The 26,870-nt window shown below is 49.2% G+C and overlaps 5 protein-coding genes across 5 annotated transcripts; 4 read left to right on the top strand and 1 right to left on the bottom strand.

The window, feature by feature from the left end:
* Positions 1-10: 10 nt before the first annotated feature.
* BKA55DRAFT_574511 (PIG-X) lies at positions 11-2,167 on the bottom strand. The gene is made up of 3 exons (XM_046193309.1): positions 1,556-2,167; positions 1,445-1,502; positions 11-1,397 (listed from the first exon to the last, which is right to left on the bottom strand). The coding sequence occupies exons 1-3, from the start codon at positions 1,846-1,848 to the stop codon at positions 258-260; spliced, it is 1,491 nt and encodes a 496-aa protein (XP_046046827.1). The 5' UTR covers positions 1,849-2,167; the 3' UTR covers positions 11-257.
* A 634-nt stretch (positions 2,168-2,801) lies between these two features.
* On the top strand, positions 2,802-5,933 carry BKA55DRAFT_517537 (uncharacterized protein; the record flags this gene model as incomplete). Its single annotated transcript, XM_046188193.1, has 5 exons — positions 2,802-2,885; positions 2,947-3,054; positions 3,104-3,414; positions 3,467-3,496; positions 3,641-5,933. The coding sequence occupies 5 exons, from the start codon at positions 2,802-2,804 to the stop codon at positions 5,931-5,933; spliced, it is 2,826 nt and encodes a 941-aa protein (XP_046046826.1).
* Positions 5,934-15,250: 9,317 nt separating this feature from the next.
* Positions 15,251-16,621, top strand: BKA55DRAFT_541592 (uncharacterized protein; the record flags this gene model as incomplete). Its single annotated transcript, XM_046190387.1, has 3 exons — positions 15,251-15,394; positions 15,454-16,285; positions 16,359-16,621. 3 exons carry the CDS (start codon positions 15,251-15,253, stop codon positions 16,619-16,621), a joined length of 1,239 nt encoding a protein of 412 aa, XP_046046825.1.
* A 6,144-nt stretch (positions 16,622-22,765) lies between these two features.
* BKA55DRAFT_692494 (uncharacterized protein) lies at positions 22,766-25,490 on the top strand (the record flags this gene model as incomplete). The annotated part of the gene is made up of 6 exons (XM_046199789.1): positions 22,766-22,988; positions 23,049-23,334; positions 23,381-23,597; positions 23,644-23,946; positions 23,994-24,479; positions 24,528-25,490. The coding sequence occupies 6 exons, from the start codon at positions 22,766-22,768 to the stop codon at positions 25,488-25,490; spliced, it is 2,478 nt and encodes an 825-aa protein (XP_046046824.1).
* Positions 25,491-25,759: 269 nt separating this feature from the next.
* Positions 25,760-26,858, top strand: BKA55DRAFT_740187 (uncharacterized protein). The gene is made up of 2 exons (XM_046201440.1): positions 25,760-26,174; positions 26,220-26,858. Exons 1-2 carry the CDS (start codon positions 25,900-25,902, stop codon positions 26,767-26,769), a joined length of 825 nt encoding a protein of 274 aa, XP_046046823.1. The 5' UTR covers positions 25,760-25,899; the 3' UTR covers positions 26,770-26,858.
* The last annotated feature ends 12 nt before the right edge of the window (positions 26,859-26,870 follow it).

The raw sequence follows: 26,870 nt of genomic DNA, 5'->3' as shown, positions 1-26,870 counted from the left end.
GCAGTCTAGTGGCCGAGTTGCGTTCTACTATCTCGAGTGTCTGACGTCACGTGTACAACGTTTAGTCGACGTTGGGCGATACAGAATACCTCTAGGCAGGTTTCAGATCATAAGCGAAAATCCGATAGGTTGGTAGAGAAGAAAAATACTAATCCTCGTATTTAAATTCGTATTGATTTCTCATCTTCATCTTCTATTTCATCAATTCCACCATTCTCATACCAATGGTCAAACAAGCTGAACTAAAATTATTGACCTCAAGCTTTATTAGTTTGTTTAGGCTTCTTTTGAGTGGTCTTCTTGAGCACTGGCTTTCCAGACTTTAGCATAATGCTGACCAACTTCCACAGTACCCAGGCGAAACCTAGCGAAACAGCAATTGCTGTGCCTGATCTGATCGTATCTATGCCCTCGAGCTTAAGGACAGGTACGGTGACACGGTTCGTGAGTCTGCTCCCACCCTCTGGCTGAGGGGTGACGTGCCAGAAGGCAGTGTCTCGGGGGAAAAGATTGTCATAGCCAATATGGAGACGGTCAAATGGGTTCTCCAGTGTCTCCTCTCCTGAGGCGCATGCCCAGAAGACAGCAGGATAGGGAATCTCGGTCTCCACTTGACCAGACATTGAAGGCTTGAGGTATCGCAGGTGAAGAGGGATTTCGACATTCCACGGCTGCTCTTCTTCGGACGCAGGAGGCACGAGCTCAAGCAGAATACTGGATCCCCATGTCTCAGTGGTATATGCTGGTGCTTCCAAGTCCACAGGTAGAGTCGTGTATCGCAAAGCTGTCAGGTTCTTGGAGGCCAGGAACAAATCGTCTCCTAGTTGATAACGATCCGCAAATATGGTCTTCGGCAATGTCAAGAATGCGTATGGCGCACACTCGCCCTCGGCGCTTGGAAGTTTGTTAGAGCTGAAGCTGAGTTGAAGAGTTGGGTGAAGTCCTGTGGGTGTGAGAAATCTAGATGTAAAGACAGATTTGTCTTGACGGTGTCGGGCTGGGAAGGTGAATATGGTTGGCGAAGGCTTTTTCTGGTCTCCAAGCACGGATAGAACGCCAGCAACACCAAGCTCGTTCTCCTTTATGTTTGGCTGCGAGCGGTCGTTGACAAAAATGCCAACTTCGACCCTTCTTTCAGTTGATGCAGGAACTGCAACCGTCTGGGGCCGAAGAGGCCACAGTGCAGAAGTAACAAGAGCATTTGTAGACTTATCAAAGGATAAGTCCAAGCTAGTCGCGGTCAACAAGCTTCGTAGTCGTGCGTTACAAACGGTGTCCAGTTCAGGGCAGAACTCCTGAAAGCTAATAGTTATGAAGGAGTGCAGATCTTCTAGTGCTTGATAGAACGAGAAGTTTGGGGTTGTGGAGGTAGCTGGTTGCTTAAACTCGGTGAAAGCCTGTTACTGGTGAGCTTCTTGTTAGTTGAATGGCGTATGGAACTCACCTCTGGCTTTGAACAGGCTAGTGGCCCAAACCTCTGGAGCCAGCCACACAGTTTTGTTCTAAAGCATCATGTTAGTGTTTCAACTGGCCACAGGTGGAGATTACAACGTACGGGTTACATGAGTTTGGGGATTCTGGAGTCGCATAGACATGAAGCCCTGGTGAAATACGTGAAGTGAAAGGGTCGAGTGTCTCGGATTTGACAGGGCTAGCCCATCTAATGTGAAGAGCCTCATACTCTTGGAGTATATCGGTGAGCTCACGAGGCAACTCATCGAAGGGGATAGTGAGCTTATCCTGGCGAATTGACTCGATCTGGGGTCCAAGTAATCCAGCTTCTTGGTTGTCCAACTCCTCAGGATCAAGGGCATAGTCGTTGTGGATAAATGTGACACGCTCACGCATTATGGCGGTATCTGATGCTTGTTCCTGGCTGTGGTGTGTTGCATAGGTATAGGTAGGTATACAAGCTGTCTCTCAGCTTAGGTACCAAGGAGGCTAGCTGAGAGCTGTCAAGGAAGCTTGTCGCGTGTGGATAAACTCCAGAGTACCTGAGTAGGCTTAGATCACGTTTGGTATATGAGTTGTGAGCTAGCCAATCAAGAAACAGGGTTTTATGTTTCTGCCTTGTTTGTTAATCGCTTCGCAGTTGCGCTCGGTGTGTGAATTGGTTGACAGTTGCTCCCCCCCAAAAGGTGACGTTGGTTTTGGTGACCGAAGCTTGGTTGGCCAAAGCTCTTGAAAGAAGCAATAAAGTACCCAGTACACGTGGATTATATGGACATCAGGCACTGGCTGGCGTCACCCAATACCCGAGCCCCTGCCCCTCGTACTCTTCCTCTTTGGTTACCGCCAACGGCTCCGCGCTAAGCTTATTCGGGGACCGACGCTCGATCCTTTCTCAAACTTGAGGAAGGGACGGGTGAGTCTGCCACACGCCGCCTCGGTCGCGAATTGAAGAAAGTCGCTCCAACGATCGTCCCTCTCCGTTCCATAATCTCTTACCGTCGAGATGATAATACCACAACAGAATCTAGAATTTCCCCCTCTTACATACTCATTGCTGCCTCCGTGAAACGACATCTGACCGTAGATACATACTACCAACGATACGCTGTACGATACGACCATGCCTTTTTACAAGTGAGCCGACAAACGCTGTAGCTTTAGAGCACGATACCACCCACATCGAGAGCGAGACAATAAAACCACATCTGAACCGCCCATATCTCGATTCTAGCGCCCGAAAGCGTGGATACAATCAAGAGTTAGCAGTAAAGTTGCGAGAGTGACGGTGGAGTGTGTTCTGGCTGGTCCGCGAAACAACCCGCACATTCACAAGTTGCGCATTCTCCGCCATGGTCGATCATCAACCATACGTTACTATTCGCTCGCGGAGACCTGTCGAAGGTCCAGGTTCAAGAAGTACTGGCCCTCCTATGGTGTGTCTGGTCCTTTACTTCGTTCAAACATAAGACAGTGACTTACACTGCGACATTCTAGGCTGCATCCAGTGGGGGAGATTACTATGCCAGGTCCGCAACTCATGACACAAGCCGTACTAGTTTTCATGTTAAACATATCGGCCAATTCGCACAAAGACTCGAAGATGTCAGTATCTCCTAACCGTCAAAAGAACAGTCTCTAAACTCTTGTCCAGTCCGCAGCCCGCGCTTTTCCTAATCGTGGAAGGTCTTCAGCCAGATACAGCAAAGTACAAGCATTGTTGTTACACTGGAACTCGGATGACCTCTTTGTGATACCTGAATTGGAAGACCTTGAAAAGTGTTTGAGCGAGGACTATGGCTTTAACACTGACATATTTGCCATCCCTTCGGAGAACTCCCATCTGGAGTTGATGATGCGCATTGGGCAACTTATCAAAGATCATGAGTCTCAGGATACATTGTTTCTGGTCTACTACGGTGGGCATGCCAGAATCGACGAGTCCAGACAAAGTACCTGGTGCGCGTAAGTAGTTCTCATTGTGAGCATGTCATGAAGATTGCCTAACTTCTATCAGTACCCGGGAAGCAAACTCGCCATGGCTTCAGTAAGACCCTCCTCAACCCTTACTTAACCACACATCTAACGAGAAAAGGTGGTCTGCAATTCAGACTCTACTCGAACGCTCACTATCAGATGTTCTCATTCTGTTAGATTGCTGCGCTGGAGCTGCAAGTGCGACTTTTCCAAGTGGAGCCAGTATTACTGAGACCATCTCAGCTTCGAGTTGGGACGCCATTGCACCTGATCCTGGGCGTTACTCTTTCACCAATGCCCTTATTGAAGTGCTCCAGGAGTGGCGTGTCCGAGCCTTCTCTGCTGCTATGCTCCACGCCGAGGTTCTCGCTCGATTAAAACATCCTCGACCCATCACCATCAATGGCAAATACTTTGAAGCCCGATCGACCCCCGTGCATTTCATGATGACCTCTAATCACAAAGCGCCTAGCATCGAAATGTCTCGGATGTCTCGCGGCGATAACCTGCCATCCCCTGAGTTACTACCAATGCCAGCGATGGCCCATGAGACTGGCCGAGCGGCTGATTCTACCACGCCTGTCTCACGAAATGACTACATGTTTACTGAACCAAACGAAGATACTCCTCATGTCATGATTTCTTTGGCGTTGGAGGATGACCAGAGGCTTGATATCAACGCATGGGAGCAATGGCTTGGCGCCTTCCCTGCTATGGCCAAATATGTCAAGGTTCAGGGCGTTTTCAAGAGTCACTCAACAATGCTCCTTGTTTCCATGCCGGTATCTATCTGGGACTTGCTTCCAGAAGACCATGCCACATCGTTCGTTGCTTTTATCCGATCTAATAACCTGATGACTCAGAAGCCCCGAAACCAATCGGTGCCGACCTTGGTTCCAGCAAACCGTTATCCGGTTGAAAATGACAGCGCTTCGTTCATTTCCGGTGTTTCGGGTACGACCTTTGTACCTACAGAACTTACGGGGTTAACTGGCCAGATGGGAGCTTTTCGGGATCCTGCGTACGGCAGGCAAACCGGACCTGTGGTCAGGACTACTCTCCCGCCTATTCAGCAGCTCTCGCCCTTGCATATGCCATCACAACCTGGGTCACCACCTCAGAGCCTACCACAGCGGTCCATGAAACCGATGCATTCCACAACATCACTTACTACACTACAGAGGCAGCAGTCGTCGTCATCTTTAGGAGGTAGTGGAAACTTGACGAGACAGATGATTATGAATCAACAGCAAGCTCTCCGACGCACCACTTTTGGAGCTGATGTTCCAGAACCCAAGAAGTTCTCTCCTCATGTGGAGAAGCGCCTAGAGGAATACTACCAGACTGAACCATTACCTAACGATGGCCAGAAAGCATTTTTCGCCTCAAACCTTGGAGTAGAACCGTGGCATGTTGAAGTCTGGTTCCATCATCGGAGAGAAAGGGATGCTTTTTCCCAGCGATTCGCAGCTCTGAGAGTCGAAGATTCGAAAGCCGGTGCTCACGAAGGGCCACGCATGATCTTACCAGCGAATCTCAGTGAACTTTTGGACATATCTCTACCAGGCCAGAGTCTTCTACTTGATCTTCGGTCATCGACGGAATTCCAGAGGTCGCACATCAGGGGTGCAATTCATTTGCGTGCTCCGCAATCCTTCCTGCGCCCAGCATCTCTAGACATGATTGAGCGAGCCTTTCCCGACGCACAAAGTCGGAGGACATTCTCACGCTGGCAGCAAGCTAGATATATTGTATTCTACTCACGTGGGCTTGAGTACCCTTGGGAGTGCCCCTCAGCCGATACTTTACTGGAGAAGCTCTGGGCATGTGGCTGGAACGGACGATGCTTCATTTTGAAAGGACATTATCGAGAGTTTAGTGACTCATTCGGCAAACACGTATACCGCGCTCAAGATAGTGATGCCGAGAAAGGGCCTCCCAAGGAAGCACCTACCAGTGAAGGCATGACAAGCAATGAGAGGGAGCTTGCTGCTCTTTTCGCCCGTTTGGAAACAGAGGACCAAACACGTCACCTCAGTTCATCTCCCGGGCACAACGAAGAGCGAACCACAGTACTAGTAGAACAAGAAAAGGCCCTTGAGAATGAGTTTCAGAATCATTTCCCTGCACTCTTCAAGAAGGCACAAGACGTTCACGGTGTTGGAAAATCTGATGACGAAAGCTTTGTCACCAAGGCGCAAATGGTGGAGTACCTGGATCGCGGCTTGACCAAAATTCGAGATGGTCAAGCTTCCCAAGCAGAAGCAACTGTTTATGAGCCAGGTCATTCGAAATTGGCAGCTGACAATTACTTTGACCGGACAAATGTAAATCGAGAGTCGGATGAGTATGTCGAAGTTCCTCGTGGAGACGAAGCAGCATCAGATGGGGGGCCGCAGATGACAAACAAGGGTAAGGAAATAAGGGCCGTGTCATCCCCAGATGAGATAACTCGAAGAGGGCGAGGAGGTGGACTTTTAAATAAGGTGTTCCGAAGGACATCGTGAGGGACGTGGGTTATGATTTACGTATCATGCATAGGTCGATCTTGAATCAGACCTGGGAGTTTATCCTGGAAGGATCATAGAACAATAAAGATGGGAATTGATATCTAGTCATCGTGATAATGAGACATAAGATCAGGGGCTTCCAGCTGTATTTTTCTTCTGCTTTTTTGGTTACAGCTGGATGAAATCATCAAGCACGCTGATGTTTAGCAATGACAGTCACCAGCAAATGGTCGGTATTCTATTCATCGTCAACCTGAACAGCGAGGGACAAAAACAAAAGACAACCCTTACATGTCTACTCATCAAACTCAACTAGTCGTCGTTCATTGACAGATGCCAGAGCTGCCACTGTTTCTCTTGTCAGTCTTTTCCATTTTGACTTTCATCAGTCAAAAGAATCATCCTGTTCGCTATTGCTGCCAGCGCGTTACAGTACGTACGCAAGGTAGGAGAAATGAGCTATATAGGTAGATAGATAGCGGAGTTATCGCGAAACACGATAACATTATGACACCATAACTTTGCAATGACTCCAACAAGCACATGTGAACACGGTAGTTGTTCTCGAATCAACAGCGTTCTGAATAACACTGTGTGAACCATCGTCAAAAGTGTGATAATAATATATTTTCAATCTAGCTACCCTACAGCCCGGCAATGTTTTATAGGGAGCGCACTTCATCATCTTGACTACAGTATTCACTGAGGAACATAGCAGACGATCAAGTTGGTATTTCACTGGTGATACTTGAGCCAAGTTACCTTGGTCTTCCTTAGTGTTCTACGCCTCCTGATAGATGAGACTGTCGTGGTATCACAACAGTCCAGATACAGCAGCCGATGCTGTTGTGCGCAGCGGGACGACCTCGTTTTCACGCGGCCAACCGACGAAGCCAAACCGTCGCAGGCAATTGTTGCATGCGCGCGTGGAACTCAACGGGAGCGGACTACCCAATAGAGGGCTTATCGCGATTTTCCAGAAACGGAGAGCCTCGGTGTGACGATACGCAGGCGACGGACAAGGGAGTGAGGTCAGGAAACCTTCTCAGGAGATGCAAAGGGACACCTCGGGCCATGGTAGAAGGTAACACAAGTGGATTAGTGGGTGCATGGCATATCGTAAAGGGGAGAGTTTGCCGGGGGGGATATACGGAGTGTGGTCAAGCGGAAAGATACAGGACGCAACAACGCTATCAACAAAAGCAATGCTTCATGTTGTAAAACTGCTGTACAGGTACGAATAGCACAATAACTTTGTCGGTTGTAGGATTTCGGGATGGTCTATAAAGGGGGAAAAGACAGTTGCTGTGGGCCACCTACATCCGAGCAATACAACTGCAGAGTAGCACGCAGTAGTATTATGGAGGTTTTCAAGGCCCAGCATAAGCTCAAGGTTAACTCAACTACCTACCTGTTAGCTGAGTGCTTGGGGAACAGGGGCGAGTAGCCCACATGCCGGTGCGGTGCTGACGTGCCATACAATAAAGATACCCATACAGCAAAGGATTGAGATGTCGTAGCATTCATCAATATCAATCATCATCATCCGAGACTGGCGCGGAGCACGGAGCACCGGCTGAAGAAGCAAAATGGCCGACCAAGAGGCCGAACCGGGGAAAGAGCCGTGGCCTGGGGCCAAGGGACGCCCGGCCACGGCGGCTCAAGATGGGTTTGGTGTCCGTCTGACAGGACGCTCAGGCCAACCGCTTCGAAGTATGGTATCGTGTCACGGCACAATGGGACATGACAGCAGACAGTCTAGAGAGACAAACACTGAGGCATGGCTCTCAATCACTTTCTCTTTTTGTTTGGTAGACGCCTTTCTACCACCACTATCAAGGTGGGTACCATTGGGTCGAAATAGATATGACCCTGAAGAGTTGCTTTTTGGCCGTGGGTTGTAGGGATTGTTGGGCTGCATTGCTCGAACCGATGAGCTATTCGTATAACACCCAATACAATAGACGGCCTAGTATATGCTAGGCGCAAACTTTCCTCCATGATACACACCAACCTCTTCATTGCAAACGGAGTTAACTGAACGGCCAACCAACATATGTCTTCCTATTCAACTTGAAGTTTCACAATGCCGACACCGTTACATTTCCCGATCGTCCTAGCTCATAATGGTGCCTGACAGTCAATTGCACAAAATTACCTTGATCGATCCATACAACAGAACCAGCTTCCGACCAGGACCACGAGATCCTGGCGACTGTTGACCAGGGCCATGTCGAGCGACAATACCCAGATTATTTGACAAGACGTGAGTATAACCAATGCAAGTGGAGGGGATAAGTGGAAAAAGAAAAGAGAATGAAACTTGTCAGGATGCAATCAATCGTCCGTTTAGGAGTCGCTTCTATTTCTGTTACACGTTAGTTAACATGAGCCTGGTCTCTCCTCTCAAACATAGTTGACCAGGACCAGGTGTTCCCTTGGTCAAATGTCACAATGACAGGAACTTGGACCCTTGGTTAGTTTGCAAAGATCTGATAAAATCCCAACGAGACATAACGCTGCGAAGGGGTATGATCATAGAATACACAATTATCGCAACTCTCGTGAGAGGACGGACGAAGACACCCGCGACTTCCTGGTCGAAATCAATTGCCAATCGCTTGCCATTCATGGTGGATGCATACCCACGATGTATGTTACCCTCTGTTTCGTGGCTGGCAAAACTTCATTGCCATCACCACCACCATCATCATCATCATATAATAATGCATCCGACCAAAGTAGTCGGTGTTGGTATCGCATAAACGATGGTCTCATGACAGGTATTATGCAGCTTGTATTATGCATGCACGGAGAGGAAGAGACCTCGGCCATAGGCAACTTCTTCCGCGATCATGCACTGATATCCTGATTGATGTCGTTCAACAGAATCTCAGTGCGACCTCGGGGCGAACGCCGTTCGATCGAGGCGGGGGTGATACTGCTCGCACAACCAGGAGTAATTGAGTTGCTTGTGTTGCCACACGGTTACGGAATGCATTAATGATATGCTGGGCAAGGTCTGACCGAAGCTGCCCGAACTTGTGTATAATCATAAACAAGAGTGGCGGAAAACGCAATAGCCGCTGAGGAGTGTATGATGGATTCATCAAACTGGAGGCATATCGCTGAAGAGGCCAGATGCAGGGGATCGGATGTGGCAGCTGATTCAGATGGCCTGCCGCTGAGGGTCCCGCCTTGCCAGGATGGCCCCTGTTGAAGAAGCTGTTTTACCGTACCGGATGTTTTAAACTGTAGGTGAGTATCCCCGCGGATCATGTTGCTTGCTGTTCGTGGTATCGAGCGAATATTAGATGAACGAGTCATGGTAGTAGGTAGAGGGAACTTTGTTTTTAACAAGATGCGATGACCTGCACGGAATCTTTGTAGCTCCGACTCTGCGGTTAATTGATACTGACTGACATGTGAACGTTTTGATCACAGCCACCAGCGAGTTCCGAGGTTGGCGTGCTCAATTCGAGACAAGCAATCAGATTCAAAATCAGTGTTTTGACGAGTCGACCAGTGACACTCAAGTTATTCGACTGGAGATGCCATCGTCACCGCTGTTCTTTGTGTAGCAGTTTGACAAAGTCGTATGGTGGTCTGTGTATGTCCCCTGAGCCCGTATTTGGGGTGGGAGGAACACAGCCTGCAAGACTCTTGTTTATCCATTTGCGAAGAATATGCGTTTTCTACAAAAGACACTATCCTCTGGCTGTAGCCAAGTAATCACGTGTCAATGAAACAAATCGGGCTTTAGAATTATCAGGCATCAGACAGGAGAAAGTAAAACTTGCTCGGGCATTCAAGAATGGAAGGAAGATTGGATCTAACTGCCATCTTTGTCTTTCATCGTTTTGAGCATGCAGAAAGCCGTTAATATGGCATAGGTGCCAGCACATGCAGGTCATTATGACGAAGGACAACCTGGCAAACGTGAGATAAGCGACGGCGTGGTCGTGAACGCTATCCAATCGGTTGGACACTCGCAACTTTGGATCCTGAACCGTGGCGGCAAGGGGCGATATTAGTCCGCATGCTACATATGGTGTTGTGAGTGACAGGATTGCTTTTTGTTGTCAGGAGCAGTAACCACTAGAAAGACTTGGCACATCTGGTGAAGAACGCCCCCACGTTGTGGAAAGGACACTTTAGGACTCGTGTAATGTACTGTGAGCTGTGCTACTGTCCCAGTTCTGGCATCGCAAGGCCGATGAACTCATGCAAGGCGGTGAGTTTTGTCGAGGATAAATTTTGACATGGACGGAGACTTTTCCCTCACAACACCTTCTCGTCGATCGTTGACAAGACACATGATGGATGGTGACACAGAGATGAGACTGGGGTGTCCCGCAAAATATGTCAAAAGCCAGATCTGCTCGACGCCAGATTTGTTGGTTTTGCGGGCCCACCAGCTCCCAATAGCTGGTAGGCCAGGGTGCCCTGAAAGCCCCTCCCGACCAACGGGCTCTGCCGTTGGATTGAAATGTCGATGGCTGTGACCACTGACTGATGAGTGATTGGAAGTTTTAGAACAGGTTGAATTAGACAGCCAGGGTGCCGGGTCGGCTACGGCTGTTTTCCTAGTGCAGCCCATCTTGCGAATGCATCCCTGGATTCCTCCGGTCCACTATGGGTTCGACACCGAGAGTCTGAACAAACTGCAGAGGGTATGCGGATTGGTAGCGTACATGATTTTGAGCAAACGATCGAACTGAGGTTGTCTCACTCCGGGTGAGATACATGAAGGGGCCCTGAAGGCCATGCGGGGTGCGACAGGAGGCAGCCACCACGTCTTGTCCAGCAGCCAGGGTTCACATGGACAAAAGGCGTGGGTGTGGGTATGACCTACCCAGCATTATGTGTGTGAATGGAGCAGGGCCTGCATACTTTGCATAGCCGGGCACAACGATGTGGGTCAGATCAATGTCGATGAACAAAAACAACCTTCTTTAGAACGATGATATGCATAGCGAATAAAGAAAGACCTGGGCCGAACGTTAGCTGGACCATGACTTAGAAAGCTTCACGTTCATTCAGCAAAATGTCTCAAATCCATGCGTGACAGAGATAGAGGCCAAACCTGGCGCCTCTCTAACCATCAATGAAAGGGCATGCCACCGGACACCCAACTGAACAGCCTTGAGGAGTGTTGTGCAGACTTCTGGCATGTCCAAGTTGCTGTCAGTGCGTAGGGTTGTGATTCGGAAAGATTTTGAGGCATCTCCGTTGTGCAGTTTGACAGATGTGGATAGACTAGAGGATTGCCGTAGGGATTTATTCATAGCCGAAGGTCTGGCAAAAACTGATCGGCAAGAGGAGGCCCGGCGCAACTCCGAGATGAAAGATGAGTGGTCGGCTCAAGATGCCGGGATACTGCTGTAGGCAAGGTGCACCCGGGCACCCTTGTCTGAAGCCTTGAGAATGGGGCGACGACTTGTGCACACACCAGCTCTGGCAGACAGATCCAGCTTGGCTAGCTTGGGTTGATCCTAGCAGGCATGCTGAGTCGCAGCCCTGGAAATGGTGACTATAATGGAACAGGATGAAGTAATAACGTGCGTGCTCGAGGTGCTGTATCCGTCCCGATAGAGGTCTAGTTAGGCGGCCGATGCCAAGGAAATAACTTCAAGAACCAGGGTTTCGCTAGTGATGACCCTGGTACTGTAACCGATGTGGCCTGAACTGCATGCAGCTGGATTGGTGATCTTGTCCATGGATTGACCGTTGAGGAAATGAGATGGGGGTTTGCGATGCACGTACCGCTCAACGGCGTGCTGATCAGCATACCTCTTGGCATGAAATCAAGCGTTTGTTAGTTAGCTTGCAGTAGGTAATCTCGAAGCATGAATCTTGGTGGTGGCGTAGAGATTGGTAGATGATCCGTTATACTGTTCAAGATTGGAGCGACCATCTATCGACCGGACTAATCTAATAGTGCCTTCCGTCACTGAACCAAGAAGAATTCTACCTGACCGTACGTACCTACCTTACCTACGTATATGGAGTGCTGTATGTGTATTCCTAGGATAGAGGTAAGGTCGGTATGCATTCAAGGCACCTTCCATTCCAAACCCGTGCAAGGTAACGTGATGTGGACCATGATGTGGAGAATCCTGATCAGCTTCCCCGTCCTGGAATAGCATCACATCGTCTCTCCGTAACAAACGCCAACCTCAACGGTGAGTGCAACTTCATCGGTTCACCTGCCGGACCTGGACCTCAAACCTTCCAGACTTCACCTCGGAAGGAGAAACAAAGTTTATGATCCTGTTTAAGCTCGAGAATCATCTGCCGAGATCAGGTACACCAGGGACCAGCAGGCACGCGCCAGCAAGCCTCGGTGTAACGTTCAATCCTTCTGACTGATACCATGTTCTCGAACGGACAACTTAAGCTTCATTCAGGCGCCAAGACCAAGTATGACTTTGACCGTCGTCGGTGGCAGACCGTATCGAGCCTAGAAATGCTACCATGTACCTGCTGTTTCAGTGCACCTGCGCCGAGCAGTACATGTACTATGCCATGCTGCCCTGCAATCCCATCCAAACCGTTTTCTTAGGGACCAATCGTGGCTTTCGAGAATGGCTATCCTGGCTCCGGAGGTGATCCTAATACGTCCCGGCGCCGTGCGATCTTCACGACGATCGTATAACTTGACAAGCCAATCGCATTAAAGCTTTTGCTGACAAGCTGTTGAGTTTATGTTCTGCCATTTGTGCAAGGGCAAGCAAGCTGTCACAATTTATCCATGTACATTCGAACAACTCTCCGGCCTGTGGCTGGTATCTGACCAGCACAAGGCGAAGAAATACCATTTTTTGAAAGGGTTTGAGGTGTGGAGTTGCCCATCTTCTTACTTATTAACGCACATACATCCATCCCTCCATAACACATACATATGTGTGTCTTTGCGCTCAACGAGGCGTTTGGACGTTTATCCTAAGATCTTGTTGGACCGCCGCCCAAGACCCAGGGGCTTGGGCCTGGACTGCCCGTCGACGCCACGGGCCTCCCGTCTCTGTACCCGCTCAAGCCGCGTCACAGTCAGAAATCCTAGTGATATGAGTGGGCTTATGCCCCCCCTTTCAGGATTGCTGGAAATCCAGGAAACAAACATAGCACAACACGACGATCAAGCAAGCAAGCAAGGCATTCCTTACCACATATGACAACCCCACATTGGCTGCCGAACACACAATGACTGCCGGGAGCCTATGGTCCCTACCTACGGACACAATTGTGAGATCGCTTGGTCCAGCCTCGAAACACAGACGGATAATGACAATTGTACGACGATGACCACTTACTTAGGACTTTCCCAGCCTACTGTACAGTTTAGGTGCCTGAGATAGTGACGCCTACAAAAATGGCCGCCGATCCACAACACGGTACTGACGTGTAATTGCTTGCTCGACGGCAGCGAATCAAGGATTACGCTTGAATCATGGCATATCTGCAGCTTGCAGATGCCATTGTCAGTGGCGGGTGCTGTAGCCGCCCTAGCGCTGCCCCTAGCCACAACAACTATGGAGATGACACCCGTCAAATATCGAGGCTGGACTGTATCAGCCAGAGGCAAAAGCCAAACAGGAGCGCAACGGCACCTACCAGCGCTGAGCATCCGTCATTCTTGAACTCTAATAGCACCACAAGCCCGAAACCCATCGGCCTGGGTCAGAGCGCTCCAATCTCGTGATCCCCTCACAAGCAGTAGTAAGCGACTATGTGAGTGGCTTCTTACTTTTACAACGTTCACAAACCACAACCAAGGTCGGCAATCTAGCGCCAAGCCACAGAGGCTTACCAACGTTGAGGAAATGCAGATCCAGTTAGGGATAAAATTTTATGCCCATGTCCAAAATTGTGGTCTGGCCCGTTCAGGTCAGGGTAGTGTCAAATATGACCGCAAATTCATATATGTCTACTTTCGTTTCGTTATGGATGCGTGTGTAAAGACAGTTGCATATGCAATGATACCCCAAACTCCGGTCTGGTCCTCGCGTAGGACAACCATTCATCACACGTTCTCTCTCAACCGCCTTGACTCCATCGTCCATACAGACGCAACGTATGTACATAAAAAGGGACATGCAGATGGGGGTGGAAGCGGCGAAAACTAGCTGACACTCCACACTCCACATCAAAAAGGCTGCCAAATATCACACACGCCATGGTGTGTCAGCCACCATGGACCTGGTCACCTTTCTCTGTTTCTCCAACTGGATTTCCTATATTGAGAACTAAGAGCAATGGGCGCCAGGTCTTGGCCTTTTGTTGAGTCCCTGCTCCATGTCGACAACCACCCCTGATCCAGGAAGCGGGCATATCCCAGCAACCACCAGGAGCCTGTCAAAGCTGTTCATGAGAGTTTTGGGATTGGTGACGTTTCTCTTGTCCTGAACGATACGACGCTAGGTTCTCTGAAGCCAGGCCATTTGTTTCTTCATCTTGCCCCATCCTTCATTCCCCCTGGCTTCTTGATCGCCCTGTGTACCCTGTTCAAGCTCGCATGCCTGAACCCTTCAGGTTTAGACCGTCCGTCAGGTTGTTTCCTCCACACCTCTGGGCAAAGAAGTCTCTTGGAGAGGTATCTGTATTGCTTTAAAGAACCTGGCATCCCAGTCCACAACGCTTTGTTCCCACGTCGTTGTCTGTGGCTTGGATGAGCTGGTTTCACTAATACTACGGATACAACTTCTCCAGTTCAGCCCCGACCACTTTGAAATTCTCCGCTCAGACTGTTTATGGCCCTGTGTCTTCTGGCATTTCCTAACCTGGCTCCCTCGTCTGCGTTGCCCTACGGTTAAGTGGCCCCCCCACTACATGGGATTTGGAACAACCGTCGAGGCCATTCGCCGCCATTATATCTCTGATATACAAAAGGCTTGGGCGTCCCACCAACGGCAGATAACCCCCGACTCACCGTTACTCTCTTGAACCACCATCTCCTTCTCTCCATCACTATCTTCTTGTAATACAACCAGGCTTAGTCCTCAAGACTGTTGGCCTGATTTCGCTCTTTACTCACCAACGCTGCTGTTTCCTCAACTGTCTATAGATCAGCAACGTTGCGGACTGGACGATCGTTCAAGTGTTCCTTGACTTCACATTGCGTAATACCTCAAGGTACAATTCATCGTTAATCAGTAATTGAGAAACGAATTATCCGTTGACACCGGATAATAGACCACGATAACCGCTGCGCGGTCACTCCTCGCCTTATTCGCCGTATTGTTATGGAAGATAGTCGTTCACTGTCAAGACAGTCTGAAACGAAACCACAACACTCGGCTCCCCAACTTCCCAATATGTCTATGCTTGCTACAGCATCCCCTTCTCCTCACCCTTCATTCTTCGGCATGCCACGTCCATGGGAAACCAACAGATGTCCCGACTATTCGCTTCGACCGAGGACCGAGAACGACAAAGTTGCCCTTCCTTCAATTCGACAGGTAAATCAAAAAGACTCGACAAGCAACCATCATGTTACTGTTTAGCTAACATCTCACAGGCATTCCCCGAATTACAACTTCAGACCCAGCCGCCACATGATCTCAATAACAAGCTGTCCGCTACAGGGCTGCCCTTGGGCGCACCGCCATTGACAGCGGCATCACCTCAATATGTACACTCACCCAATTCTAGCAAAAGAAGGAGACTATCAATGGAGCGTGAAGTTGAAACAGAGAGAGTCCGCCAAGTACCACGCCTGTGCTACAGTCCCGATCGATCTTCACCCAGGCAGATTTCACCAAACCTACCCATCCAAGCGGGATCACAGGAAAATTGGGCTGCTCCCACAAGAACAAGCCCGTTTCTGACAAACGGATCAAATTCTCACTCAGTCCCAATGGAAGTCAGTGAACGGGCAGAGTCTCGGCCGACGTTGCCCAGTCTTCCCCCACCACGTTCTTTGGAACGAGAACTACCCGTGGGCCGTGGCGCAGCACCCTCAGACAGCTATCGACCATCTCAGCAGTCAATGCCACATTCACGGACTCCCATATCTGAACCCGGCGTCTCACCATACCGTGAAAACGGCTATGGGTATCCTTACCACCACCCAACACGATATCAGTCACTGTCAACGGGATCGGCTCACTCGCTTGACCGCACACCTTTTACTCCAGGCGCATACAATACACCTTACCAAGATTTTGTTCGATTTGGAGACATGAGCTCTGCCAGTCTCAGCGGCGATAACAAACAACGAAAGCGAAGAGGAAACTTGCCCAAAGAGACTACAGACAAGCTCAGGGCGTGGTTCGTCGCACACCTTCAACATCCATACCCTACCGAGGATGAAAAGCAAGATCTCATGCGACAGACCGGACTGCAGATGAGTAAGTTTAGCCGGACTAGGCCAAGGACAGAGAAGCCCTAGTTAAGACTGGAAACTAACACGTCTACCAACAGATCAAATCTCAAACTGGTTCATCAATGCTCGACGTCGCCAATTGCCAGCCATGATCAACAACGCTCGCGCCGAAACTGACGCCATGACGGGCGCCCGAGGCGGTGACCTAAAGGTCCTCGCCACAACAGAACGGGGTGACTTTGTACACTCCAAACGAGAGCCCGCTGGACCCTTAAGTGACGGGGAGGGCGCCACGTATGACGAGGAACTTGAAGCGTTGGGCCAGCGAAGGCCTGGCACCATCGGCAGGGGCAGTGTCTAGACTCAGGTACTATGAAGATCTGCATCGGCCATTATTTGAATGATCCTTTTTTTCTTCTTCGGAGCGATTCCCTCTTTCGGGTTTGGTATGGGAACAGCGCATTTTATGTTCTTGCTACTGTTTCTGCTTCATGTTTGAGGTTTTAGCCTCCAAACGCGTTTAGCGACGGGATATCCCTTGGGCATTTAGGTCATCGAAAGTGGGGATATTGTTTTCCCCCCCTGGATCGACCATTGAACCTTTGAGGAACAAAAAGCATGGAGAACGATCATCAACATTACAACGAAGAAAACGCGATATATGCGATAACAGCGTTTGCATGGAGGATAAACGGAGGATGGGTCTCCCGGATGAGCATTGGACTCAAAAAAGATTAGACACCTCGCGGACAATCTACGATAATCTAGGGGCTCATGATGACTTTGGCAACAGGCGAACCAGACGCCTTTGTTGTCAAATCCTACCAGGTCAAATCAAATCAAAACAAATTACAAGAAAAGGAAAACTTTGCCAATCAGGGATGAGCCAACTACAGACAGCACTAGGAAGCGTCCGTCCGACAGTGACCTACCGTCTGTGCATGCATGGGTGTAAGTCAAGGCAGGGCAGGCCACGATAGGATTTAGTTGGTTCACCCACTCGAGGACTGCTAATCATACTAGAAAGCTTTGATCTTGTGTGGAAATACCAAATATCGTGAATTTCCCGGCCCCTGGTCCATCAATATCATGTGGTAGCCAGTCTTACCAATGCCATCGCTAACACTCACTTGTTACTCGCTCAAGAATCCCTATTTTTGTCAGTGCAGATTTAGGGGAACTGTGTGGAGGCGATGGAGAGGATGATCTTAGCCGGGGCTATTTAGAATGCCACCGGTCATGTATAGCGGCAACGGCTAGCCCATGTTAGGAGCCACTGGTTTGATAGAACCAAGTACCACCTCACTTCAAAAGCCGATCAGGTAAAGAAGGTCTACCAAGTTGAGTGAGAAAAGGAGACTATGTTCCGAGAAGGGAGTCAGGGACCAAGTTGAGGTCCGTGTTGAAAACGTCTTCCAACGGAGAGCCAGTCGACCGGTTCTGTCACCCGAAACTGGGCTACGGAGGATTTGACGACGGCTGACTCTTGTAATGCAAGACACACTTGACGGAGATTCTCCGGTGCTCGGAAGTTTGCTGCAGCAGAAAAAGACGAAGGGTGTGGGTGGCATACCTGGGAGGTTGGAAGGTTGCATAAAAGACGAGTTTTTCATGATTTAACAATGATGAGCACACATTAGAAGGCAGTTATGCATGGTGCCAAGAAGGGAATCTGAACGAGAACGACAGTGAGAAGGGAAAAGAGACAGTATCCGACATCCATAGCACGGAGAAGCACGTCGTCTACGAGTCAATAGTAGACAATAGTTCGTGGTTGAAGGCATAATGCAGCAGCTGCAGCACCACTACCACCACCACCACCAACAACAACAACAACACCTACAGGTGCGCCTCTGCCGCTGCATGCACATCTAGACAACCTCATGAAGCGGCTGCCTTCCCAAAAGAGTAATTAATGCCTTGTGATGGCTTGGAGGCGACTGTGATGCTGTCACGGCCAGGTCAAGGGCGCTTGGGATGCGGCACTTGCAAAGATCAGATCGGGCTTCTAGGAGCGCCCTGAGCCGTGAATGCCGCAAGGACATCTCCTTGTAAAGTTCAGTCGAACGATCTACGCATGCAGACCAGCTGGGAACAGGGATGCACACCGGGCATGAAACATGTCAAAATTGACCGGTGAGGGGGTGTTTCCAGGCAAGGAAAAGACAGGGCGACAGGGCCTCTTGTGACCGGTCCAGGTGCCTAATAATATGCAAAAGGGCCTGAATGTTGACTACTACCCCTAGGGGATGTGAGCAGACGGAAACAAGCATAAACCAAGCAACTTAGACAAGACGGCAGATGCACTGTCCAGGAAGAGCGATACTAACCAGACTTTGTATGGATCAAGTGCTCATGTTTTGCCGAGTTTCCACATGAATACCAGTAGGTATAGCACGCCGGACCGACATAATCTTGCTGTTTGTGTGCAATCAACAACCAGTCACTGTTTTCCTTTTGTGGTTGCTTTGCATGGCCTCCAACGGACAGCAAGATTTGCCTTGGTTATCATAATATGCAGCAGTCACTCTGCCCCTGTTACTGAAGTATTATGTCTTAAAAGTCATTCGGGCATTGGCTTGTTTCAACAAATCTCACATGATAAAGACCCCACAACATTGACTGTACGGTATGTATCGTATCCGCTGCTAGTTTTAATATGTTATGACCATCGTTGACCAAGACTGTTCAACATAAGTTCCCTCCGGATTTAAGAGTAAATGACACAAAACGGGCGTTCGCCGCGGCAAGATGCTGGTGGACCATGAGGGGTGTCAGCGACAGTCTGTGGCGGGCTTAGATGACAGCTAGGCCGAGAGGCGTATCCTTTTTCGTACAGATGTTCGTCTGTGAGTACCACTAGGATTTCTAGTGCTAGTAGTTGTTATGGCTGCGTAGTGCGACCGTTCATTTGGACTCTTGAGGAAATTACTCTGGTTCAACTTGAAACCTGGCATGATATCCTCGGCCCGTGAGCAATTTTAGCAACATTAGCTGTTCCTTGTGAATTTCCTGAGCTGAGCTGAGAAGCTCAGTCTTCCATGTTTCATTAATAGGCCATGTGTGATGTGCTGTTTGCTGGCCCAGAGATTCTTGAATTGGCGAGTCGTTATGGATGGATTGACCTGACCCAGTCTCTCTCTTTCCTTGTCCATGGCACTGGGGCAAAGGAGCCGCGTGGCGTGGCTGAAAGACAAGACGTTCCTCAGAACATCCTTGACGTGCGCGCCAAGGCGACATGTTTGGTGATGATAAGTGGTTGACAGCTGAGTGTCTCAAAGGCACGCCGATGAGAGTGGGCCACTATTCAGCATCGCTCGGGCCATTGAATAAGCTGAGTGATGCTGAACGGAGCTTTCTTTATCTCTTTGACCACATAGTGAACAAAGTGGCGCATCTCGTGAGTTGCCGCAAAGACGGGGAGCTACAATATCCTTGATATCGGTTTTCGGATCCGTTGAACCGAAACAGAGCTTTGGCATGCGAGTTCTCTCATTGCGACGAGGCTAAAGAAAGGTCTGAGACAACCTGGATGTTGTTTCGCGTGGCAAGCAGGCTCGGAGATAAAACTTGCCCATCGACGTATTCAACTGTACAGCATGAATTCAACATCAACTGGAGTCCGATCTTGAGATGCAACACGCCTCATTATCTACCAGGCTTCATTGTAAATTCTGTGGTGCAGCGATGTTCAGGGCCCTACCGTCGATCCCTGATCACTCCGGAGCCGCCTCCAGTATGTCAAAATGAACGACGTTACCTCTCAGTTTCAAGTTTAGCTATTTCAGAGACATGAATTGACTTTCTTTATGGCTCGTGCGTGCCTTTCATCCCATTTTGTGCAAATAAGCGGTTTCTTCACCCAAAGCCACGTTGCTGGGGTTTGAGCTGTCGACTTGGGTGTTTGCTGATGCAGACATCTAGGCGGCTAACCGCTCATGCTCCTGTGGTCTAGTCATTGAGGCTTGAACGAAGAAGTGCAGGCAGAACAATGAGAGTCACCGTCGTTTCAGATAGTACTAGCAGGGCTGATATAAGAAGGGCGAGGCGGCAATCCACGTCGCCATTCTGTCCCCTGCCAAGTTAATTCCCGAGACCCCGGGCCACTCTGTTGATCAACGGAGCGTATATTCAATGCGCGCCGGGTAGAAGGCAGAGTATGTAAATTCAGACCGCGAGATAAGAAACCGTCGATAAGAGTTCGCAACAAGAAAAGGTCATGCGAAATAGGATCTGTGCGTCCATCGCTGTAGACAAATGCTATTTTCGTCAATGCCTATCGTTTCAGGGCTGCGACACCCGCGCTTGATTCTGTGCCTCCTAATACCGGAGTTGCCAGAACCGTTGTTCAGGGTTAAACTCGTTGGCCTCAACGCCACCACTCGATTGGAAGTGTGGATTCCTGAATGGCGTAGAGTCTAAGCCAATTAGGGCTGCCGCTAAGCTAGGTGCTCTTGTCGATCTTGGTGATCGACCGGGCCTTTCATGACCGCCATTGCTCCAGAGATAGTGTTGAAGGCTAGCTGTCAATCGTCAGCGCTTGTCGAATCGGCAGCAGACGGCTAAGTGCCACATCTGTTCACAAGAGTGGGCCTGGCGGCTGTCGAGGCAACTCGAGAAGCCCTGTCAAAGTTCTAGCTTGGCTGATGGAATGACTAGCTGACGTCGGGAGGAACTGGTACGGGACATACGATTCGGATTTTAAGCCCGCGTTTCCCGTCAACAGAGCACAGCAAAGCAACGCACAGTACGTAGTGTGTACATACATATGGCTAGTGCGTGTCAGTCCGTGTCCACTTTAGTTCTTGGAGCAGGCAGTGGGCATATAGTAGCAGCGATGGTGATGGCAGCCACTGTTCCCCCCTGCTTTCAAGTGGCGGGAGCCCTGTAATAGGACCGTCATTGATGGCCCAGTGACATCGTCTCATCCCGGCTGTAGCGCGGCAGCACCGAAGGAGCAAGAAGCGTGTTGTTCATGGAAAAGCGCAATGGCTGGGGTTGTGGATGATGCTGCCCTGACGCCTAATTGTGAAGTCAATCTGGTCTGAGAAAAGTCAAATTCAAGACTATCATTGTGCAGCGCTCGAAATACGAACGCCTTTCGTATAATGGTGCGGATGAAGCCCCTGGCGGCGGCGGCGGTGACGATGATGAGGACTGACGAGAAAGAGCTGAGAACCTCGTCGGTAATAATAGAATAGCAAGGTGCTTTGATCTCTGATCTCGGACGATTATGGTCGAGAACGTTTACTAAACATGAGGGCTTTAAGTTTTGCCCCTTGATCTCCGCCCTGGAAGAAGAGTCCGAGGACCATACTACTGATTGGACTGGGCGACGGGCGGGTAGTAGCGGTGATGGTGGTGTTGAAGATCCAAGTGAGTGCTCTCGTGTGTTGAAGATCTGATTGCCGAAAGGCCCAAGTGGCATGCTCATCGGGCACAGGGAGAGATCCAGTTAACCTTAGCGGAGAAAAGTCGAGGTATTTCTCGGCTGGAGTGTTCCGGGGCGACTATAGAGCACCAGCTCCATACTGTATGGTGCCTGTACGGTACAGTGGAGCGTGTAGAGTACTAAAAGGACAGTAATTTGTTTCTGGTGGGTGTGAAAGTGATGGAGCTTGGATGGTGATGAGAAAGTTCTTGGTTTGGCAAGGGATCCGTAGTAGAAGTTGATCAGATGCGTTTTAGTCAGATTGAGATTGAATGGCAAGCGATACGATGTTTCTCGCTTCTGCCTTCCCGCTACCTACTACCTAACTACCTACTGAGGCACCTAATCAAGACACAAGATAACTTGGGAAGGTGCCTTAAGGTGTGGCTGATACGCAAGGGATGAAGGAATCATCTCCTATCCGCGCCACATCGAAGCAGGAACGAGCAGCCTCTTTTTATTTTTATTTTTAATCGAGTCTTGATCTTAAGGTTAAACGAGCCGAAACATCTACCGATACCTCAATGACAAGGCACACCTCCAGTAACATTACTTGTCCAGGTTCCTTAACCTAGGCATGCCTACCTAGTAATGCGTTTTGCGTCTTTTGCTTCAACTCTCGACAGTACAATTAAGGCAGTTACGTCTCGGTCTCATCTTGCTCGCGTCTTCGCTCTTCGCGATCCAGTTCTTACGTATCCTGACTCATCAGAACCTTTGTCGGGCTATTGTAAGCCTCTCGGCCTTCGGACAGTTTAGATTTCCGACGTTTGGCCTGTCAAACGGCAAACCACATCAAAGCTTGACAACGTGAATATGCCTGTAATACGTTTCTCCATCGTGAAAACCCTCGTAATTGAGCCTCTATACGCATTCTGTCACTCGTCGGGATAACGCGATAATTGCTATTCGACTTCTTTTCGCCCTGTATCTGTCTGACAAAGGTTCCTGGGCCCCATATCGAGCCTTTATCCACCACGCGCGACACTTTGCAGCGATAGCGAACTTGGAATTTTGAAGGAGAATAATTGGAATTATCATCGGTTGAATGACTAGTCATACTCATTCATCAAGATGCCGCCAGACACAACCGAGCCCGACCCTTCCGGCCAACCTGAGTCTGCCAAGACTGAACCTTTAGCATGCGTTTCCTGCAGAGCCCGCAAGTTGAAATGCGATCGCACGAAACCAGCGTGCACTCGCTGTGTCAAGGTCTCAAATGATTGTGTATATCCAGAATCACGGAGAAAGCCGAATTTCAAGAGAAGAAACGTCAAGGAACTCGAGGCTCGTCTGGGTATCTATACAACAATCATATTGTAATCATGAACCACAGGTTGCTAATGAAATATCTCAGCTCAAGTTGAAGATTATCTCAAAGAGGTCAATAAGAATTCTTCAGAGGAGAAAACAGATGATGGGAGTCCTGTTCAGCCAACCAAGGCGAATGACAACTTCTTTGATATGGATTTTACCCCTGGACTAGGCCAGACAATTAACAATCTGCCTGATCCCGACTTTTCGTCTTTCACATCGCCCAACATCGCCCAAAACCCACAAGAGAGTCCCCAGTCTCTCAATGCGCAGTTGATGAGTCTAGGCATGACCGAACCTTTACCACCGGACGATGTCATGGAAGAACTGTAAGAACGGTATTTGTACCTCCAAGATGGACGCTGACCTTCATAGCAACAATATCTTCTTTCACAATCAATATCGAATGATACCAATCATCCACCCCGGAAAATACCTTCAATCGTTCTATGGCCCTCTTCTCAGAAGACCCCCTATGTGTTTGCGATATGCCATATGGGCTTTGGCGGCCGCTGGCAGTACCAAGTTTGACGAGTACCACGATATCTTTTACCGTCGATCACGGGCGTACATTGAAGCAGACATGATGAAGGTGAGCGGTTGAAAAGTGCTTGGCCGTTCAATATTAACTATCTTAGGGACACGGTGATGCTTTTATATCTGTTCAACATGCGCAAACTTGGGCTCTCATAGCCTTTTACGAGGCAAAACACCTACTTTTCACGAGGTCGACCATAAGCGTAGCTAATTCCGTTCGACTATGCCACATGATAGGACTTGACCGTCTAGATGGAGATCCTCTTGGCATGCCACCGGCACTGGGACCTCCTCTTACATGGGCGGAGTTGGAAGAGAGAAGGAGAATCTTTTGGGGAGTGTTTGCTGCAGATGCCCATTGCAGTATTTCCACAGGGTGGCCGAGCCTGATCAACTCGGAAGACGTATGACACATTCTCCCCTTTTCTGAGCAATGCTGATCAGAATTTAGATCGCAACAAGGCTTCCCGCCTCCGAAGAAGCATTTGTCGAAGATCGCAAAGAGGACGCTCCTTTCCTGGACGAGGCAATCCAAGGTGCTCAGTACACAGGGTTTGCCGGAACCATCCTTACTTGTGAAATTTTTAAAATCATTCTCCGCCATGTTCACCGATCCAAGCCCGACACAAGAAACGAAGATCTAATGCATGGGTCATTCTGGACTCGACATCGTGATCTGGACAACACCTTGTCCAGCCTCTTCATGTTTCTCCCCGAGAAATTCCGTCTCCCTGAGAATGTGCGAGACGTATCAGCACTCCACCTGAACCTCAATCTTCACGCCGCGATTATATGTTTGCACCATGCTGCTGTTGAAAAAGCCGACAAGTATAACCTGCCCGATCACGTCAAGCAGGGTAGCGTTACTCGCCTTCGAGCGGCTGCTGAGGAGATTGTTAATATCATGCGACTGACCGCCAATGGGACTCTCTTCTTTGTATGTCCATTCTGTTTGTTTCCAATATCCTGGCTAACAAGTGTATAGAAGAGTCCATTGTCCGCTCTCTCGCTGTACTGCACCACCACGGTGTACGTATACCTAGGCAAAGAGAACCCGATAACCGGCTTAAGCGCAATTGACCTATCAAACTTCCAACTCATCATCCAGTCTATGGAAGCTATCGCACGTGTGCACACCATCACACGAACATTCTTACAACAAGCATGTCTTGACATCGAAAAGAATGGGCTCGACTCTGTTATTCAAGTACCGTCGTTGAGGAGATATCGAAATGCTTTTGGAGCAAGCAGGTCGCGCATTCCCATAGTCGCTCGAAGCTCAGTTGCGCAGCATACTGGGGCGTCGCCTATCTTGTTTGCTTCTAACTTTACCCAAGAGAAACAGATGGATGCTGAACAGTCAAGACTGGATAAGGTGGCCAGCGTCATGTCATTGGGGAAGACTTGTTATTCAGCTGTGCTTGGGGCTGCCGCTAGAAATGTTGAGCCTGCGGATCGACCAGATCCAGAAACCAACAAACGAAAGAGAACGAACGAAAGTCCTGGATCTGAAATTATGGCCAATATGCAAAGCAGAGGTCCCTTCAATTTGAACTTGAATCCCGGATTCAGAGGAACGGGTATGTGGCCAGCATCATTTTCACCCCGCATGGCTTCAGGTGCTATTTCGCTACCGGATCGAACAAATTCATCAGCCGCATCTTCGCCAGCTAACCAAGGGTCAAACCAAGATTCTTACACGAAGACAGTCTCTGGGAGTAGCCATACCTCGCCGGATATTGGCCTCGGAAACAGTGCAGAGGAAAACCGAATCGATTTGAGAGCATTTCAAGAACGAATTTCTACACCGATATGGCAATCTACTGAAGAAACGCTCTTTGCACAGATGGCGGCGAATACTATTCCCGTCGGTGATGGAGATCCTTGGGGGATATTGAATGCTGTCGACCTCGGCTGGGATGTTGAAGGTCTGCCAGCAGGAGGTTGAGAACGATGAGGAAACTTGGTTTGAGTCTATCTGTATTACTAGGATATGATTGGAGTTTTGGCCATTCATTTAGTGTACGCTGGTGCGTCGAACGAAGGAGGTTTTGTACGATATATACCCATGATTGTTGGAGATCACGACACACAACTCTTGTACTCATTTTGGGACCAATTAGAGGAAATAAATAAACGAAGGGCCTCGACATGGTCAAGATATTGAATACTCATACAAACTGAATTCTACGGTACGAGGTCCAAATATGTTATAGTCAGACATTAGTGACCCCGTCTTATCCGAAGCTTCAACCCTTGTAGTTTTACTCCACTCATCATGAGCTCAATTGTCCCCTTTCAACTCTCATCCTCCTCCAAACTATCAGCCACCGACTGCTCATGAGTTGCTCTCAACCATGTTTCAATACGTGATTGGCCTTTTGGCTATTCTTCTCGTGTTCTCAAATCCCATCAGCGACTTCTTGTATCCAGACCGGGCCACCCGCATCAACGATGTCTCACCGCGCCCCAAGTTCAATGAGTCGCTCCTAGCTATTGATCCGCCCAATGCGACAGCGCCTGAATGTGCTCCAGATGGTTATGTTGCTAGAATTTTGAGCAGAGAGCCACTGATCATTTATCTTGAGAATTTCTTGAATGAGGAAGAGAGGAAGCACTTGCTTGATATAAGGTATGTCGATGTACCGTGTCATGATATGATTCTAATGCTCAATAGTGAACCGATCTTTGTACCTTCAACCATAACCAACAATGGCGAGGCTACTCATCGCGACTCTTCAGTTCGTGACTCTCACGTTGCGCTCATTCCCAGAACCGACCCTATCCGCTGCATAGAGTCTCGCGCCCGCGCTCTTCAAGGCTGGCGTCCAGACCTCTGGATCGAGCGCATGAGAACTCAACGGTACGGTCCAGGTGGTCACTACAACCATCACTTCGATTGGAGCTCCAACACGCGTGGATGGGGCCGTGTGAGTAGTCTTATGGCGTGGGTGGAGGGTTCTGATAGTCTCAAAGGCGGTGGCACTGAGTTTCCCCTTATCAAGAGACCAGCAGAGAAAGAATGGTGTCGGTTCATTGAGTGTGCTGAGGAGAAGCAAGAAGATGTGGGTGAGGGGGTGACCTTCAAGGTTGTACCGGGGAATGCAGTTTACTGGGAGAACTTTGCGGCGGATGGCAGAGGATACGAAGAGACGTGGCATGCTGGGTTGCCCGTTCAAGAGGGAACCAAGACTGGGTTGAACATTTGGAGTTTTGGACGAATTTGAGGTTGCTCAACAGCTATAAAATGAGTGACGGGCTTAGATATTAGAGCCACCAACTATGCATAAGAATAGAAACATAATAAGATCGATACTATCTCCACCTT

This window comes from Fusarium redolens, assembly GCF_020744475.1.
Source record: "Fusarium redolens strain MPI-CAGE-AT-0023 chromosome Unknown BKA55scaffold_12, whole genome shotgun sequence".
NCBI classification, from domain to species: Eukaryota; Fungi; Ascomycota; class Sordariomycetes; order Hypocreales; family Nectriaceae; genus Fusarium; species Fusarium redolens.
This window is presented reverse-complemented; position numbering and strand designations above follow the sequence as displayed.

Coding starts and splice junctions, on each gene's coding strand:
- BKA55DRAFT_740187 (XM_046201440.1), top strand. CDS start 25,900: ATGTTTCAATACGTGATTGGCCTTTTGGCTATTCTTCTCGTGTTCTCA. Junction 26,175..26,219: donor AAGCACTTGCTTGATATAAG/GTATGTCGATGT, acceptor AATGCTCAATAG/TGAACCGATCTTTGTACCTT.
- BKA55DRAFT_574511 (XM_046193309.1), bottom strand. CDS start 1,848: ATGCGTGAGCGTGTCACATTTATCCACAACGACTATGCCCTTGATCCT. Junction 1,503..1,555: donor TCCCCAAACTCATGTAACCC/GTACGTTGTAAT, acceptor ATGATGCTTTAG/AACAAAACTGTGTGGCTGGC. Junction 1,398..1,444: donor TAGCCTGTTCAAAGCCAGAG/GTGAGTTCCATA, acceptor CACCAGTAACAG/GCTTTCACCGAGTTTAAGCA.